This window comes from Lacerta agilis, chromosome 10, assembly GCF_009819535.1.
Source record: "Lacerta agilis isolate rLacAgi1 chromosome 10, rLacAgi1.pri, whole genome shotgun sequence".
NCBI classification, from domain to species: domain Eukaryota; kingdom Metazoa; phylum Chordata; class Lepidosauria; order Squamata; family Lacertidae; genus Lacerta; species Lacerta agilis.
In genome coordinates, this window is record NC_046321.1 from 2,202,639 (window position 1) to 2,219,899 (window position 17,261).

Consider the following 17,261-nt stretch of genomic DNA (forward strand, 5'->3'; position numbering starts at 1 on the left):
GCTGCCCCGCCCACGCGCCGCCTCCGCCTCGCCGGGCAAAGAGGCTACGCGAGGCCGGGGCGCCCCGCGCAGGAAGGAAGGTAGGCCTCGCCGGAGGAGGAGGGAGAAGAGACGGAGCCCCGCGTCGCCACGGAGACCGGGGGAAGGGAGGGAGGAAGGAAGGAAGGAAGGAGGAGCAGCCGCCGGGGACAGAGCAGGTACCGGAGCAGGATGAGGCCTCCTCCCCTCCCCTCCCCTCCCCCGAAAGAGACCTCCCCCCTCTCCCTCACCCCCCCGCCAGCCCCACTCACGAGGGGGGAGGAGTTGGGGCCCCCACCCCCATGGCTGGGCTTCAAGGCGGAGGGGAAAACCCCTCTCCCTTTCTTTCTTTTTCCTTCCTTCCTTCCATCCTTCCCTTCCCTTCCTTTTCCTTTCCCTTCCCTTCTTCCTTCCTTCCCTTTTCCCTCCCCTCCCCTCCCCTCCATCCTTTCCTTTCCTTTCCCTTCCATCCTACCTTCCTCCCCTTTCCCTTTTCCCTTCCCTTCTTCCTTCCATCCTTCCATCCTCCATCCCTCCCCACCCCACTCTTCCTCTTACTCTCCTTCCTTCCTTTCTGTTTCTTCCTTTCTTCTTCTGGCGCCCTCCCACCAGATGCCAAGGGAATCAGGGAACCACCCGGAGACCTGCAGGTATAGGGCTGTAGACAAATTCTAACAACAACAACAACAACAACAACAACAACCACCTTCAGAAGACAACTGAAAACAAAGCTTTATTGGGAAGTGTTTTATTTTCTTTAAATGTTCAATGTTTCATTATGCTTTTATATATGCTGGGGGACTCTCCTCTGCATCCCACAATATCTGGAGCAGAACTGTCCATCTCTGTGCACCATTGCTTTTTATATTACTTATTGATTCAGTTCCTGCCCCACCTAAAAGAGTAGTAGTAGTAGTAGTAGTAGTAGTAATAATAATAATAATAAAAGAATTTGTTGTTACTGTTTTGCTTGCTTTACTTTGATGTACTTTATACAAAATGCAAGAACTCGATACATACAATTTTAAGAGAAGGGTAATATTTTTTGGCAATGTAGGGTCCCCCCCCCCCACTATTGACCTGCTTGCCACCAACATTGCAATAAAATATTAACCTCCTCCTCCTCCTCCTCCTCCTCCTCCTCCTCCTTCTTCTTCTTCTTCTTCTTCTTCTTCTTCTCATGATACTGCCCTATACCCACAGGTCTCAGTGTAGTCCACAGCATAAAATCACAAAGAGATAATAAAGTGTTAGCTCCTACAAAGAATCTTTTTACAAATAAGAAAGAAAAGCATTCTCCACCCACTGTAAACCTTGCCGACCCCTGCTCTAACCACTACACCGCACTGACCTGACTTTGTATTGCCAGGCTGATGCTTTGGGGACGGGCCACCACGAGGCGGACAGACAGAGCACCCGCCAGCCCCAGCCCCAACCTGTGAGCAGGATGAGGGCCGTCCTGCGTGCTCCGCGGCGGGTGCTGCAACTCACCCTTGCCATCATCAAGCCTGATGCTGTGGCTCACCCTCTCTTCCTCGAGGTAAGGACAAAACAGGGTGGAGTTGATTTAAATCAGTAGTCATTATCACTTGTCAGTAAGACTTGATTTAATTTTTATTTATTTATTTACAGAAAGACTCATTCCTGCTGGTATAATCTTAATATTTACAACCAGATGAAGGTTTCATTTTTGGAATCATAAATTTTCAGAGTAGTTTTTACAGAAATTTATCAGAAATTACTGCTTTGGTTTTACTGTTAGAAATACATAGACCGATAATCATGAAATGATTGTGAGGTTTAATAAGTTCACTGTTTATATTTGGACAACTTTTCTTCTGTACTTTTGGAAGGAGAAAAATAATCATTTCCTTAATAACAATTTAAACAATTTATTCAACTAAAGCAATAATGTTATATGGTCTCGGCGGCCGCTCCCAGTCACCAGTCTAGCTGACTCGTTCTGGATTAGTTGTAATTTCCAGGTCACCTTCAAAGGTAGCCCCACGAAGAGCGCATTGCAGTAGTCCAAGCGGGAGATAACCAGAGCATGCACCACTCTGGGGAGACAGTCTGCGGGCAGGGAGGGTCTCATCCTGTGTAACAGATGGAGCTGGTAGACAGCTGCCCTGGACACAGAACTGACCTGCGCCTCCATGGACAGTGCTGAGTCCAAAATGACTCCCAGGCTGCGCACCTGGTCCTTTAGGGGCACAGTTGCCCCATTCAGGACCAGGGAGTCCCCCCACACCCGTCCGCCCCCTGTCCCCCCAAAACAGTCCTTCTGTCTTGTCAGGATTCAACTTCAATCCATTAGCCGCCATCCATCCTGCAAATAAGCAGACAGATTTTAGCAAGCCAGCTAAGTTAAGAACAGCATGTAATAATAAATTGTTGTTGTTGTTATTCGTTTCTATACTGCTATATGTTTTAAAGAAAAAAAAATCTCAAAGAGATTTACATTAAAATATCAAGCAAAACAATCCAGAATAAAACAAATTAAATGTAGATTCCCACCCCACCCCCCACCCCCAGGTTTTCCATGGCTGGGCTGTTGAAATCCCAGCTTGCAGTACACATCCATATCAGAAGTTCTTTCATGTTGTCAGACCACATATTCAGTTGTATGGGAGGCCTGAACAGGTGACTTAATTATTTCAGATGCTTGCTGCTCCAATATTTCACAGTCGTCACACACCGAAGGAGAGACCCAAAGGGGCATTTTGCCCTTTGTGTCTTTCCCTTTGGGACTGCCCCTCTGTGTGGCATTAGGAATAACTCTGAGCCAACTGCGTGCGGAGCTGTTCCAGAGAGCTTTGCTCTAGGTTGCGGCCAGTCGATTCGAACCTGGATCCCAAGGCTGCAAAAAGTCTCCCCACTGCCCCTCCTGCCCTTCTCCTCGTCTGTAGCGTTGGCTTCAGTGTGACCCGTCCTCTTCTTTTCCCCAGGCCGTCCACCAGACCATCCTGGACAACCGGTTATTGATCGTCAGGAGCAAGGATCTGATGTGGAGCAAGGAGGAGAGCCAGAAATTCTACCAGGAGCACTCAGGTCAGGAGCATGCCTCCACCCCCACCCCCAAAAATACCCCATTGGTAAGTCCAGGAAGTAGGTGGGGGCAGCAGAGAATCTAGGAATGGGCACTTAGACAGATGGCTCTAATCCGGGGGAAACATGGAAGCTGTTTCGTTACTTAGAATCTTAGAGTTGGAAGGGACCCCCAAGGGTCCTCTAGTCCAACCCCCCGCAATGCAGGAATGTCAGCTCAGACATCCATGACAGATGCAACTCATGGCGGTTACACGCTGGTCCACGCAGCTAAGTTAGGAGCCCACCGCAGGTACACAAAGAAATATTACAGTCTTACCTCTGGTTGCGAACGGGATCCATTCCGGAGCCCCGTTTGCAACATGAGCAGCGCGCAACCTGAAGCGCCGCATCTGTGCATGTGTGCGATGCGATTTGATGCTTCTGTGCATGCGCAAAGTGCGATTTGGCGCTACTGCACATGCACAAACTGCCGAACCCGGAAGTAACCCGTTCCGGTACTTCTGGGTTTGGCATGTTCGTAACCCGTGATGAACGCAACATGCAGCGTTCGTATCTAGAGGTATGACTTTATTATTATTATTATTATTATTATTATTATTATTAGTGGGTTTTGGACTGCGGCGGGTGGGTTAGATAAACCTTTGGGTCCCTTCCACCTCGTGATTTTTTTTTAACAATACTTTTTAATAGTTTCCAATTACAAGAATCCAAAATACATTATATCCGTATCAAATCACAATACCAAATCAAATACAGTCATACCTGTAGTTATGATAGCTGTGGGTTGCGTTTGTCACGGGATACGAATGTGCCGAACCCGGAAGTACCGGAATGGGTTACTTCCGTGTTCGGCGGTTCGCGCATGCACAGAAGTGCTGAATCGCGCCACACACATGCGCAGACACGGCACTTCAGGTTGCACGCTGCTCATGTTGCAACGGGGCTCCGGAATGGATCCCGTTCGCAACCAGAGGTATACCACTGTATCAATTAATCAAATATCCAACTGTATAATTTTGGTGGCCCACTGCATGCTTGAATTCCAGGTTTAATAATTTATTTATTTTTTGATTCTGCTTCCAAAGCCTTATTTAATGCAGTTGTATTCCAGTTGTAATAATAATCCATTCAACAGCTGCAATGTTTATAACGTCTACCCATATTAACACATTCAATAATCCACCTCTATGATTTTGTTATCATGATTAATCACCCGCTCCGCACCCTAAGGTCTCAGGGCAGGCTGAAACATTAAAACGCAATCTTGTGGGCTCTCCTTCGTTGGAGGTTTTCAAGCAGAGGTTGGATGGCCATCTGTCATGAACGCTTTAGTTGAGATTCCTGCATTGCAGGGGGTTGGGCTACATGACCCTTGGGGGTCCCGTTCAACTCTACAATTCTATGATTCTGTGGTCTTGAACATAGTTTAGAACAACTTACGAGCTCCCATGGTCTTGCGAAGCACATGCCACGCGATGTACTTCATACAGGTTACGACAAGTATCCTACATGGAATTGATGCATCCAAGTAGGAACTGTGTCTTGTCTGGGGTAGACATGAAACTTTTTGTGTGGAGCCTAGGAAGCTGGCTTTTACTGTGTAACAGGACTGGATTTAGGTCCGATGAGGCCCTAAGCTACTGAAGGTAATGGGGCCCTTGATATGTCCAGCTGTCCTCTGTCAACAACAAATGGGCACTGTTTTTTGTGTGAAATATATGTTAAATGGTAACTGATGGACCTGATAGGTATCTAAAGCCATTTGCACGTGTTGCCGTCCAACCAGTCCATGCAGAATTTAGGCACCCTATATATAGAAAGGAGCAAACCAGTGATATTTTAGGGAGCAGGCAGGGAGCAGGCAGGGCCCTACATAACACAAAACACTGCTGCTGTATGTAGGTTTTATCTTCTATTTTGGAAATGTACATCCAGTTTTCCCCCTTTAAATTTTTTGGGGGACCCCCAAGAGAGTGGGGCCCTAAGCTATAGCACTGCTGAGTTGGACCGTCAGAGCATCTCACGCAGAGCTGCCAACCCTCACTGGCAGCAGCTGCACGCCAGGGTTTTAGGTAGGAAGAAGAAGAAGAAGAAGAAGAAGAAGAAGAAGAAGAAGAAGAAGAAGAAGAAGAAGAATTTATTTATATCCTGCCCATCTGGATGGGTTTCCCCAGGCACTCTGGGTGGCTCCCAACAGGATATTAAAAATAGAATCAAACATTAAAAACTTCCCTAAACAGGGCTGCATTCAGATGTCTTCTAAAAGTCAGATAGTTGTTCATTTCTTTGACATCCAATGGGAGGGCGTTCCACAGGGAGGGCGCCACCACTGAGGAGGCCCTCTGCCTGGTTTCCTGTAATCTCACTTCTCGCAGCGAGGGAACCGCCAGAAGGACCTCGGAGCTGGACCTCAGTGTCGAGGCAGAACGATGGAGTCTCTCGCGACCTTACCTGGAGATTGAATTTGAGACCTTCTGCATGCAAGGCAGGTGTTCTGCAACTGAACTAGGAGTCTTGGTAGACCATCAACGTGGCACATGAGTCAACAGTGTGATGCAGCAGCTAAAAAGCCAATGCAATTCTGGGCTGCATCAATAGGAGTATAGCATCTAGATCAAGGGAAGTAATAGTACCACTGTATTCCGCTCTGGTCAGACCTCACCTGGAATATTTGTGTCCAGTTCTGGGCACCACAGTTCAAGAAGGATACTGACAAGCTGGAACGTGTCCAGAGGAGGGCAACCAAAATGGTCCAAGGCCTGGAAACGATGCCTTAGGAGGAACGGCTTAGGGAGCTGGGTATGTTTAGCCTGGAGAGAGAAGGTTAAGGGGTGATATGATAGCCATGTTCAAATATATCAAAGGATGTCATATAGAGGAGGATGAAAGGTTGTTTTCTGCTGCTCCAGAGAAGCAGACATGGGGCAATGGATTCAAACTACAAGAATGATCCACCTAAACATTAGGAAGAACTTCCTGACAGTAAGAGCTTTTCAGCAGTGGAATTGCTGGCAAGGAGTGTGGTGGAGTCTCCTTCTTTGGAGGTCTTTAAGCGGAGGCTTGGCAGCCATCTGTCAGGAATGCTTTGATGGTGTTTCCTGCTTGGCAGGGGGTTGGACTGGATGGCCCTTGGGGTCTCTTCCAACTCTAGGATTCTATGATTCTATGAACTGGGGCCCTTCTCCAAGGGTCTGTCCTCAGGGCCCTGGTGTCCTTCAAGAGATGACTTGAGACAGGAAGGTCTCTTGCAGTTTGTACACAGCGCAGGTTGGGGGACCCCCGGTGGTCCTTCTGGCGTCTGGGACTACAGATCCCATCAGCCCTGGCCTGTAGCTCTCCTGGCTGGGGCAGATGGGAGTTGGTGTGCCACCCCTGGCACATAGGGAAAGGATGGCAATAACTCTGGGGAAGGATGCTCTCAATACCTCTCCCGAAGCGTGCCTTTGTCTCAGGGCTCTCGGTCTCTTTTTCAGGGCGTTTCTTCTACCAGAGGCTGGTGGAATTCATGGCCAGGTATGTCCGCAGCATATATACATATATATATAGAGAGAGAGAGAGAGATTTCAAGGAAACTAAAATTGCGTAATAAAATACAAAACACATAAGACATAATGGAGGCTGGTGGGAGTTGTAGTACAAAACATCTGGATGACACCAGGTTGGTGCCCTGTATTATTATTATTATTCTTATTATTATTATTATTATATTATCATACCACTTATATTTTAAAGAACAAATCTCTTTTTGAAATCATTTTTATTTTGTGTTTACAATGCAAAATTATATTAAAAAAAATTCAGTTACATATTCATATAAAGAGATTCCTCGGAGTCTCAGGATTTCTCTCTCCCCCCCCCCCTTTCCCTGGAGTCCCTTTTAAATCATTTAAAACTGCATCTTCTCCAAACTGTATAACTACTGTATATTCTGGTGTATAAGACTACTTTTTAATCCAGGAAAATCTCAAAAGTCGGGGGTCGTCTTATACGCCGGGTGGAGAATCTGCGGCCGAGTATCTCTCAAAACTCTGTATTTTTAACTGGAAAAGTTGGGGGTCGTCTTATACGCCGGAAATACGGTAGTATATTATTCCATATTTTCCATGATAATTGTTACACTACAAGTGAAATCAAAATCCTGCCAATGTTCCCATCTGCTTACAGTGTCTCTTTTAAAAGTTATAATTTCCCCCATCCTTTTATGAAGTTTTTGTCCTCTTGGTTCCTGAGTATTCCACTCAGCTTTGCCATTTCAGCATAGTCCACCATCTTGTTTTGCCATTAAAGAACAAATCTCAGAGTGGTTTTACGACACCTGGATAGCTCAGTTGGTTACAGTGTGGTGTTGATCATGCAAGTTTGCAGGTTCGATCCCATATGGGACAGCTGCATATTCCTGCATTGCTGGGGGAGGGGTTGGGCTAGAGGATCCTCAGGGTCCCTTCTAACTCTGCAGTTCCATGGAAACATCAAATAAAACAATCCAGACTAAAACTCTTTCTTTCTTTCTTTCTTTCTTTCTCACATTAAATGAGTGCATTTATTAGCAAATATACAGCTTGAGCATAGGCAGAGAGAAATTAAACCATGGGTAGGCAGCCTAAGGTAAGGCCCGGGGGCCAGATGCGGCCCAATCTCCTTCTAAATGAGGCCCGCGGACGGTCCAGGAATCAGCGTGTTTTTACATGAGAAGAATGTGTGCTTTTTATTTAAATGCATCTCTGGGTTATTTGTGGGGCATAGGAAATTCGTTCATTTTTCCCCCCTTCAAATATAGTCCGGCCCTCCGGACAGTGGGACCGGCCCCCCTGTTGAAAAAGTTTGCTGACCCCTGATTTGAACACTCCATCAGTACACTGCTCCCGTGTTGAATCTCCAGAGACACACCATTCATCCTTTAAAAAAAAAAATACTTTATTGCAAAACAATTTACTTATAACACAGACAAAGACAGTACCTCAATGACAACTAAACATTAACTAACAAAAAATCGTCTAACATCACACACACTTTTTGACTTCTGATTCACCTCATTGTGCTTTCTACATATTCTTCACTTTTACACCTTTCCTGTTGTATCTGTTACATACAGACTAAAACGACTGTATATTCTGGCGCATACTACTTTTTAATCCAGGAAAATCAATATTTCCGACCCTTCTCTTAAGAGACGTTTTGCTTTCCCCGGTCGACAGCCTGCCATCCAGAGATGCCCACTTGGTTGCAATTGGACCTGTGCCAGTCGCAAAATGCAACTGGCGGCGCCTGGCCAGTTTTGAACACTGGGAGGGAGACATCCTGGGCCAAGGCTACCACCACCTAGGGCAGGGGTAGGCAACCTAAGGCCCGTGGGTCGGATCCCACCCAATCGCCTTCTCAATCCGGCCCGCAGACGGTCTGGGAACCGGCGTGTTTTTACATGAGTAGAATGTGTGCTTTTATTTAAAATGCATCTCTGAGTTATTTGTGGGGCATAGGAATTCGTTCATTTCCCCCCAAAAAATATAGTCCGGACCACCACATGGTCTGAGGGACGGTGGACGGCCCACGGCTGAAAAAGGTTGCTGACCCCTGACCTAGGACTTTAAGATTGATCACCTGCGCTTTTGACTTGTGCATGGAAGCCAGTTGGTCAGCCATTCGGGCTGCTTGCAAGATCCGTGTGACGCGACCCCTGACCTCCCTTGCGCCTTCTCTCTCCTCCTTCCCAGCGGCCCCATGAGGACCTACATCCTTGCCCACGAGGATGCCATCCCGCTCTGGAGGTCTCTGATGGGTCCCACCAAGGTTTTCCGCGCCCAGCACACAGACCCAGAGTCCATCCGCGGATCGTTCGGCCTCACGGACACTCGGACACCGTGCACGGCTCAGGTGAGTCCGGGAGGGGGTGGGAAACGGGAGAACTCTTGCCAAGCTCTCCAGGCAACTTGTAAAATATTCCTTTGCAAAGGAGCCCCAAAGACTGGGCCCAGCAAAGAGGGCTAAGGAATCATAGCCAAGAGAGCGGGATTGTACCAAGGGATCCTTTGGAATCCATCATAAGATTCCTGCATTGCAGGGGGTGGGAGTAGATGGACCGTCGGGGTCCCTCCAAGTGCTACAATTCTAGGATTCTAGAATCCTAGGGACGTAGAAGTTCAAAGCTGGAAAAATGATGAATTCTGACATTTGTGTTTTGGTTGGGAAGCAATAATCATAATGTGGAAGTGAGTATATGGGATTTTCCAGTGAATAAAAAATATCTTGCATGGAGGAAGACCTAGCGAAGACTGATAGCCATCTTCAAATGTCTGACAGGCTATCCCATGGAAACTGGAGCAAGTTTGTTTTCTGCTGTTCCAGATGGTATGACCTTCTCTAGGTTAAACATCCACAACTCCCTCACCCATTCCTCGCAAGATTTGATTTCCAGACCCTTGATCCTCTTGGTCCGCCCTCCTCTGCCAACTTCCAGCTTGTCAATATCCTTCTTAAATTGTGGTGCCCAGAACCTGGACACAGGACTCTGGGGGGGGGGGGGGGCTGATGATGATGGCAGTGATGATTATTTATACCCTGCCTTTTCCCCTGACAGGGAAGGCAGCTTACAGATAAAAACAAAAAACGCTAAGAACATTTAAAGTATCATTAAAAGCAATTAAATGTTGATAGAATCCAAACTGTAATCATATATAAAATCTGTTTAAAACGTGCAAATAATTACAATAAGAACAGCACGGCACCAACCCTTTAGTTAAGAGCAGTCAGTTCCCTAAGTCTGTTGGAACAAGTGCCTGCCAACTGTAGGACATCAAGGAGGGAGCCAGTCTAGCTTCTCCAGGGAGGGAATGCCAAAGTTTGGGAGCCACCACCAAGAAGGCCCTCTCCTGCTCTGATGGCTGCTCCCTGGCAGAATATTGTTATGATTGCCATCTTCCGTCTGTTTTGAGGGTAGAGCGATACTATTACAGTGGCACCTTGGTTCTCAAACGCCTTGGTACTCAAACAACTTGGAACCCAAACACTGAAACTCGGAAGTAAGTGTTCCGGTTTGCGAACTTTTTCCAGATGCTGAACGTGCTCCGATTTGAGTGCCACACTTCCGATTTGAGTGTTACGTCGAGGTCTGTCTGTTTTTGCTATTCATTTTGCGTTTTTTGTTTTTGCGGCTCTTATTTGTAATCGAGGACTTTGTAATCCCCCGCATGCAGAAATAAAACTCAGTGACACAAAACATTTTGGTTAACGGAAGGAAAAAGGCCACAACTTTTTATTGGTTACAGCATGTGAGTGGTATTGGCTTAGGCACTGGGTTGAAGAAACTACAGTAGACTCCCCCCCGCAGAGCGTGGAGTCACTCAAGGGTTAACCGCCCAGGAGGTGGAGCCTGTTGATGCGAAATACAACTGGAAGCTCCACCCCTGAAGTCACCGGGGGTCGTGCCATGGCCCTAGCCACCAACAGGGCGTCGGACAAGATCCACGACCGCCGGATTCCTTACGGAATACCCAGCAGTTGGAGGGTTAGGCGGTGGCCCGAACCTTCCCCTCCGATACCACACTAAACCCAATGCCTAACCGCCAATCTAACAGAGTTGTGACAATTTGCTATGAAGTAGGCGAAAAACCAAGAGGCTGAGCCAATTTGCCAGTTGGAGAAAAACTCCTACCAGGCCCCTTGCCCAAACAAGGTGACCAACCGAAGTCCATAGCAATGTCCTAACCAGGGCCAACCTAAGGGAGGGTGGACGGTGTGATCCGACGAAAGCAGCGGACCAGAGTGGCGGAGGACGGTGCCGCGGTCTGCCCTAAGAGCAGCTAAAACCCTGCCCCCTCACCAGCCCTATTGGCTGACTGCTAGGGGCGCGGCGCGGCATCCGGGCAAGGTAAGGCAGGTAAGGGTGGGGGCGAAACGCCCCCACGATGATGTGGGAACCGGCTCCCAACCACAACCCCTCCCCTCCCGGAGGAGGAGAGGCTTTTTCATTTTTGTGACTGTGTGGAACCCAGTTCAGCTACTGATTGATTGTGTGACTGCAGTACATTGTTTATTGCTTTCGTTTTATGGATCGATGTTCTCGTTAGATCAGGTGTCAGCAACCTTTTTCAGCAGGGAGCCGGTCCACCGTCCCTCAGACCAGGTGGTGGGCCGGACTATTTTTTTTGGGGGGGGGGGTGAACGAATTCCTATGCCCCACAAATAACCCAGAGATGCATTTTAAATAAAAGCACACATTCTACTCATGTAAAAAACACACTGATTCCCGGACCAGGGGCCGGATTGAGAAGGCGATTGAGCCGTATCCGGCCCACGGGCCTTAGGTTGCCTACCCCTGCATTAGATAGTAAAATCCATGTTAAGTTGCTGTTTTAGGGGTTGTTTTTAAAAGTCTAGAACGGATGAATCCAATTTGCATTACTTTCTATGGGAAAGTGTGCCTTGGTTTTGGAACGCTTTGGTTTTGGAACAGACTTCTGGAACAGATTACGTTTGAGAACCAAGGGACCACTGTACTTCCCTTGATCTGGCCACTGTACCTCTGTGGATGCAGCCTAGAACTGAATTAGTGGTTTATTTTTGTTACTGCAGTTAGGAAAGTGAAAAGCTATGTAGGACATTGAAAGCGATTTCTGACACCTCGAAATCAAATGGGATTTTTCTCGGCTGCCGGTGCAGCCAGCTGATTTCGAACTCCACTCCAAAGACCCACCTGGCCCCGCACTCGCTCACATTTCCCCCCTCCCTTGCAGATTCGGCCGCATCAGCCAGCAGGGAAATCGCCTTCTTCTTCCCAGATTTCAACGAAGAGCGGTGGTACCAGCAGGAAGAGCCTCTGCTGCGGGAGAGGGAGGCTGGCCGTGATACCAAGGCGATCCCTCGCCATGTGCCCAGAGATGGCTGGGCAGAGGCAGACTGAAGGACAATTTGCACGGGAGACACTGCCAGAACGGATGCGAGATTCTGCGTTGGAGACGGGGGTCTCCTCCTCTCTTCCCCAAAATGAGCATCAGCACTAAACATGTCGCAGCTTACTCAGGGATGGCTGCTGAGGTGTGTACGTTCCCTTCCCCCCGGATAAGAGCAGGCATCTGCCATGCTTTGCCAGGCAGCCAGTTATAGCCTTGCCCAGGCTGGTTAAAGGATGCCCATTTGGGCTCCAGCAGAAGCGCTAAATTTCTTATTGACTCAATCATGCCTTTTTCTCTCGGTTGCAACTGCCATTTCCACAGGTCTGTGCCAACTCTGTAGCCATGGGCCCATGGGCCGTCTTCACTGTGACCCACAAATCCCATAACATTTACTGGGCAGGGGGAGGGGGTGGGGTGCGTCGTCAGGGTTTAATTGCCAAAGGGAGAGATGCCTTGATTCAAGGTCGTGGCGAAAGGACACGATTCCTAATAGTGATAAACTCGCCTTTTGATCCAAAACGTGTGTCGGCTTCCTGTGGTTTCTTGGTCAAGGTAAAGACCCGGTCCTCTGCACATGCACAGACCACACTCTTTCCTTTATGTTTTCCGTGGTAGAGAACCAACTCTGGAAACAAACTCTGGAGCTGAATCGCAGGCAGTCTTGGCCTGCCGTCGGGGGTGAAGCTGGCGCACTGCTATCCCACGATGCTTAGAAAGAAAGTCCTGCTGGCAACCAGGTTAGGTGGAAGCGGCTTGGACACAAATGCAGGAGATCAAAGGGTCAGTATCCCTGAAGGAGCGTCTCCACCCCCATCGTTCAGCCCGGACACCGAGGTCCTAGCTCCGAGGGCCTTCTGGCAGTTCCCTCCCTGCGAGAAGCGAGGTTACAGGGAACCAGGCAGAGGGCCTTCTCGGTGGTGGCGCCCGCCCTGTAACGCCCTCCATCAGATGTCAAGGAAATAAACAACTATCTGACTTATTTTTTATTATTATTAATATTCTGTTGGGAGCGCCCAGGGTAGCTGGGGAAACCCAGCCAGATGAACAGGGTATAAAAAATAAAGTATTATTAGGGCCATTCCATTGTCACAGGTGGGACACTTGGACCATGTTTTTTGGTATTCACACATGTGTAACAATGTATATATACATAAAAATTAACAACAAAAATTTAAACTGTGTTATTAATAAGATACTGAACATTTTACTAATTTTTTTTATTATTTTAATGGATATTTTTGACAATTGTATTAAATGTATTGTCACGGGTGGGACAAAAAAAGGACATGGAGCTTGAGATAAGTTTGATTTATGGAAAAACTCTTTGAGTTGGGAGGTGAATCAATGATAAACTCAGCATATCTGTTTAAATCAATGTTTATTGGTTACAACTATGCAACCAGAAATTAAGAAATTTAACGATACAAAATTAAGGAAAAAATGCTGTCACGGGTGGGACAATCATCAGAAAACTTTTAACTTGAACACTTCTGTGAAGACTACGTGGGTGGACTTTTGAAAAGAAGGTCCATAAACTAAACTTCTTTTGCCTTTAGCTTAAAAAAAAAATGATTAGACTGCACGTTTGGAATCTTCCTCACCAAGTCCAGCGCTCATCTAGCATTCTTATCAGGTTCATTTTTCATGGAATGGCCCATTATTATTATTATTATTAGTAGTAGTAGTAGTAGTAGTAGTACCCATCTAGGGCAGCATTCTGTTCTCACAGGGGCTTAACAGAAGTCTTTCGGAAGCCTACAAGCAGGATCCGACCGCAAGGGCCCTCTCCCCTCCTGCGGTTTCCAGCAACCAGGATTCAGAAGCATAACTCTCCAACTGTGGCTAGTAACTGCTGATAAAACTTTTTCCTCTGCGAAATTGTCTAGTCCTCTTTCAAAGCTGACCAAGTTGGTGGCCTCTGTGCTACGTCTTGTAGGAAGTGAATTGGTTTAGGTACCTTTCAGTTTATAAAAATTATGGATGAATTAAGGAGAAAGCGAATGGAGGAAAAAGTGGTTCTCCCTCTCTCCTAACACCAGAACTCCTGGACACCCAGTGAAGCTGAATGGTGGAGTATTCAGGGGAGGCAAAAGCAGCGCGTAGTCAAACTCTGGAACTCACTGCTGCAGGAGGCGGCGATGGTCACCAACTTGGATGGCTTTAAAAGAGAATGAGACATTCAGGGAGAAGCGGGAGAGGACTGTCGATGGGTGCTAGCCACAATGGCTTGGCTCCGGCCCCACAGTGGAGGTTAAGATAAACCCCCGTGTTGCAAACTTCAAGCCTAGTGTGAAAGAGGCAACACGTAGAGCAATGAATGATGGGCACAATTGTGTCTTTATAATTTGCAGAGAAGTAATAATAGCTGTACAATCTGAATAACGAAATACATCCGGTGAGACAGCGTTCCGGATAAATACACTGTTTCGACGTGGTCTTCTTCAGTATATCACTATAAAGAATAACAAAATATATATAACTAATCATATGAAGGACAGTGACCATCAGAAACAAGAGTCCAAATGTAACCACTACTGCCTAACATAGGAAATAAAGAGCCGATATACAGAAGCTCAACCACAGGTGATTCTCTAGTAAATTCATCACTGGATGTATTATTTACTCAGATGTACAGCTATTATTACTTCGCTGCAAATTATAAAGACATAATTGTGCCCACCATTCAACGCTCTACGTGTTGCCTCTTTCACACTAACCGCAGTTGGAGGCAGCATTGCTTCTGAATACCAGATGCTGGAAACTGCGCTCGGATCAAGCTTGCAGGTTTCCTGTGATAGGCATCTGGTTGGCCACTGTGAGAAGAAGAAGAAGAGTTTGGATTTGATATCCCGCTTTATCACTACCCGAAGGAGTCTCCAAGCGGCTCACATTCTCCTTTCCCTTCCTCCTCCACAACAAACACTCTGTGAGGTGAGTGGGGCTGAGAGACTTCAGAGAAGTGTGACTAGCCCAAGGTCACCCATGTGGAGCTGCATGTGGAGGAGCGGGGATGCGAACCCGGTTCACCAGATTACGAGTCCACCGCTCTTAACCACTACACTACACTGGCTCTCTGTGTGGTGTAGAAGAACAGGATGCTGGACAAGATGGGCCACTGGCCTGATCCAGCACGCTCTTAATGTTCTTAATGAAAGGTACTGACATGTAAGGTGGGCCCAGAAAGATTCGGAATTAAATAACTTCCTGATCTTCACTGCTTGGGGCTGCAAAAACCGTGGTTTTCAAACACTTGGCCATTGTGGTTCCGCTTAGCCCAAGGCCGCTGAGAAGGCAGCCTGGATGAATTAAGAGTGGCGTCTGCCGGAAGCTGATGGAGATATCGGGGGGCATGTCAGAAATCTGGAAGTTCCAGTGTGAAAAGTAATAATAAAGAGCAACGGACATTTCATCACTTGAAACAAGAGAGCACAACTCAATTATGTCAGCACTGATGTGGGTCGCAAGGGGGTTTCATAATGAACGCGCTCGACAGTCTTCTGAACGCCCTGCTGTGATTTCTGCTCCGTGGGGAGTGAACCGAAAGACAGACGGGAGCAATAATGTAACTTCGCTCAGTTGCAAGATGAAAATGATGAAATTAATTGCCTTTCTCATCAAAGGGTGTTTCTGACAAGGGAGCAATCGAACAGAGGCGCAGCCGTGGGGCCTGTCTCTGGCAAGCAAACTTTTAATGGCTCCCTTGGCCTCTCGTTTGATTGTTATGGAAAAATATCCTGGCTAACGAACCCCCGGCGGCGATGCCAGCTCCTCCCCATTAGCGCACCCCAGTGATCTGCCCCATAGAGACGCTTCCCGGCATTTGGGTGCAGGTCCCGAGGGGAGAGATTCAGCGATGGGAAATTCCATGCTGAAACCAAAGCTATTAAACTGCTATTTAGAATAACCAGTTAATGACACCGGGGAAGAATTCTTAGAACTAAGATGTCAGCAAACTCTTCTGGTTGATTGCAGGCGTTGAACTGGTTTGCATGAATTGTTCGTTGCAATACCACCTGGACTATTTGGAGTCTGGGGCGTCGAGAAAGCTTCTCACGTGGTGGGTTTGCTGCTGTGTTGGACAGTGTCCTGGCTCAGTCCTTGAGTACCAAGAAAGTCGTTTATCATGGAATCGTAGAGTCGGAAGGACCCCCGAGAGTCATCTAGTCCAAACCCCCTGCAATGCAGAAATCTCAGCCATGACAGATGGCCACTCAACCTCTGTTTAAACGCAGCACACATGGAGGAAATGGTAACCCTTATTGTTGAAAAGGATCTCTCTATGGGCACACTTAGAGAGTATATACAAGGTAATAGAGGACCCCAAATGGTGGAAAATTATTAAAGCCAAGGGCTACTACATAGTCAATGACATGTATAGATGAGGTTCCTTATACTCACTGCAGGAAGTAACAGAGAATATAGGTAACCAACACTGGTTAAAATTGGTTCTGGGCACCACAGTTCAAGAAGGATACTGACAAGCTGGAACGTGTCCAGAGGAGGGCAACCAAATGGTCAAAGGCCTGGAAACGATGCCTTATGAGGAAAGGCTTAGGGAGCTGGGTATGTTTAGCCTGGAGAAGAGAAGGTTAAGGGGTGACATGATAGCCATGTTCAAATATATAAAAGGATGTCATATAGAGGAGGGAGAAAGGTTGTTTTCTGCTGCTCCAGAGAAGTGGACACGGGGCAATGGATTCAAACTACAAGAAAGAAGATTCCACCTAAACATTAGGAAGAACTTCCTGACAGTGAGAGCTGTTCAGTGGAATTTGCTGCCAAGGAGTGTGGTGGAGTCTCCTTCTTTGGAGGTCTTTAAGCAGAGGCTTGACAGCCATCTGTCAGGAATGCTTTGATGGTGTTTCCTGCTTGGCAGGGGGTTGGACCTGGATGGCCCTTGGGGTCTCTTCCAACTCTAGGATTCTATGATTCTATGACTATACAACAAAATTTTCAAAGCCCAAGAGAAAGGAAATATGAACTTAGAAGAGCCAGTAGAGGAACTATATAAACAAATGGGAAAAACTAAACAAGGAATGATAGGCAAAATCTATAGGAGAATGATTTCAAATAGGAAACAGACAACCCTACTTGTTCAAACATTATGGAGCAAGGAAGAACAAATTAGTGAATCAAAGATAGTGAGGATAATGAAGGAAATAAGTGAGATTAAAGTAAACAAATTCAGAGAGCTCGAACTAAAAAAATTTCAAAAATGGTACAGAACTCCGGCCCAGCTAGCCAATATGGTACCAGGACTCAACCCAAACTGCTGGCACTGTGAATGGGCCAGGGGCTGGTTTT

At 47.1% G+C, this 17,261-nt stretch overlaps 1 protein-coding gene across 1 annotated transcript; it reads left to right on the forward strand.

The window, feature by feature from the left end:
• Positions 1 to 155: 155 nt before the first annotated feature.
• Positions 156 to 12,053, forward strand: LOC117054178 (nucleoside diphosphate kinase 6-like). Its single transcript, XM_033162715.1, is given in 7 exon segments — positions 156 to 197; positions 1,388 to 1,558; positions 2,967 to 3,069; positions 6,543 to 6,582; positions 8,781 to 8,920; positions 8,923 to 8,940; positions 11,799 to 12,053. Coding segments are annotated over 6 exon segments (561 nt in total). The 5' UTR covers positions 156 to 197; positions 1,388 to 1,465; the 3' UTR covers positions 11,966 to 12,053.
• Positions 12,054 to 17,261: the final 5,208 nt, after the last annotated feature.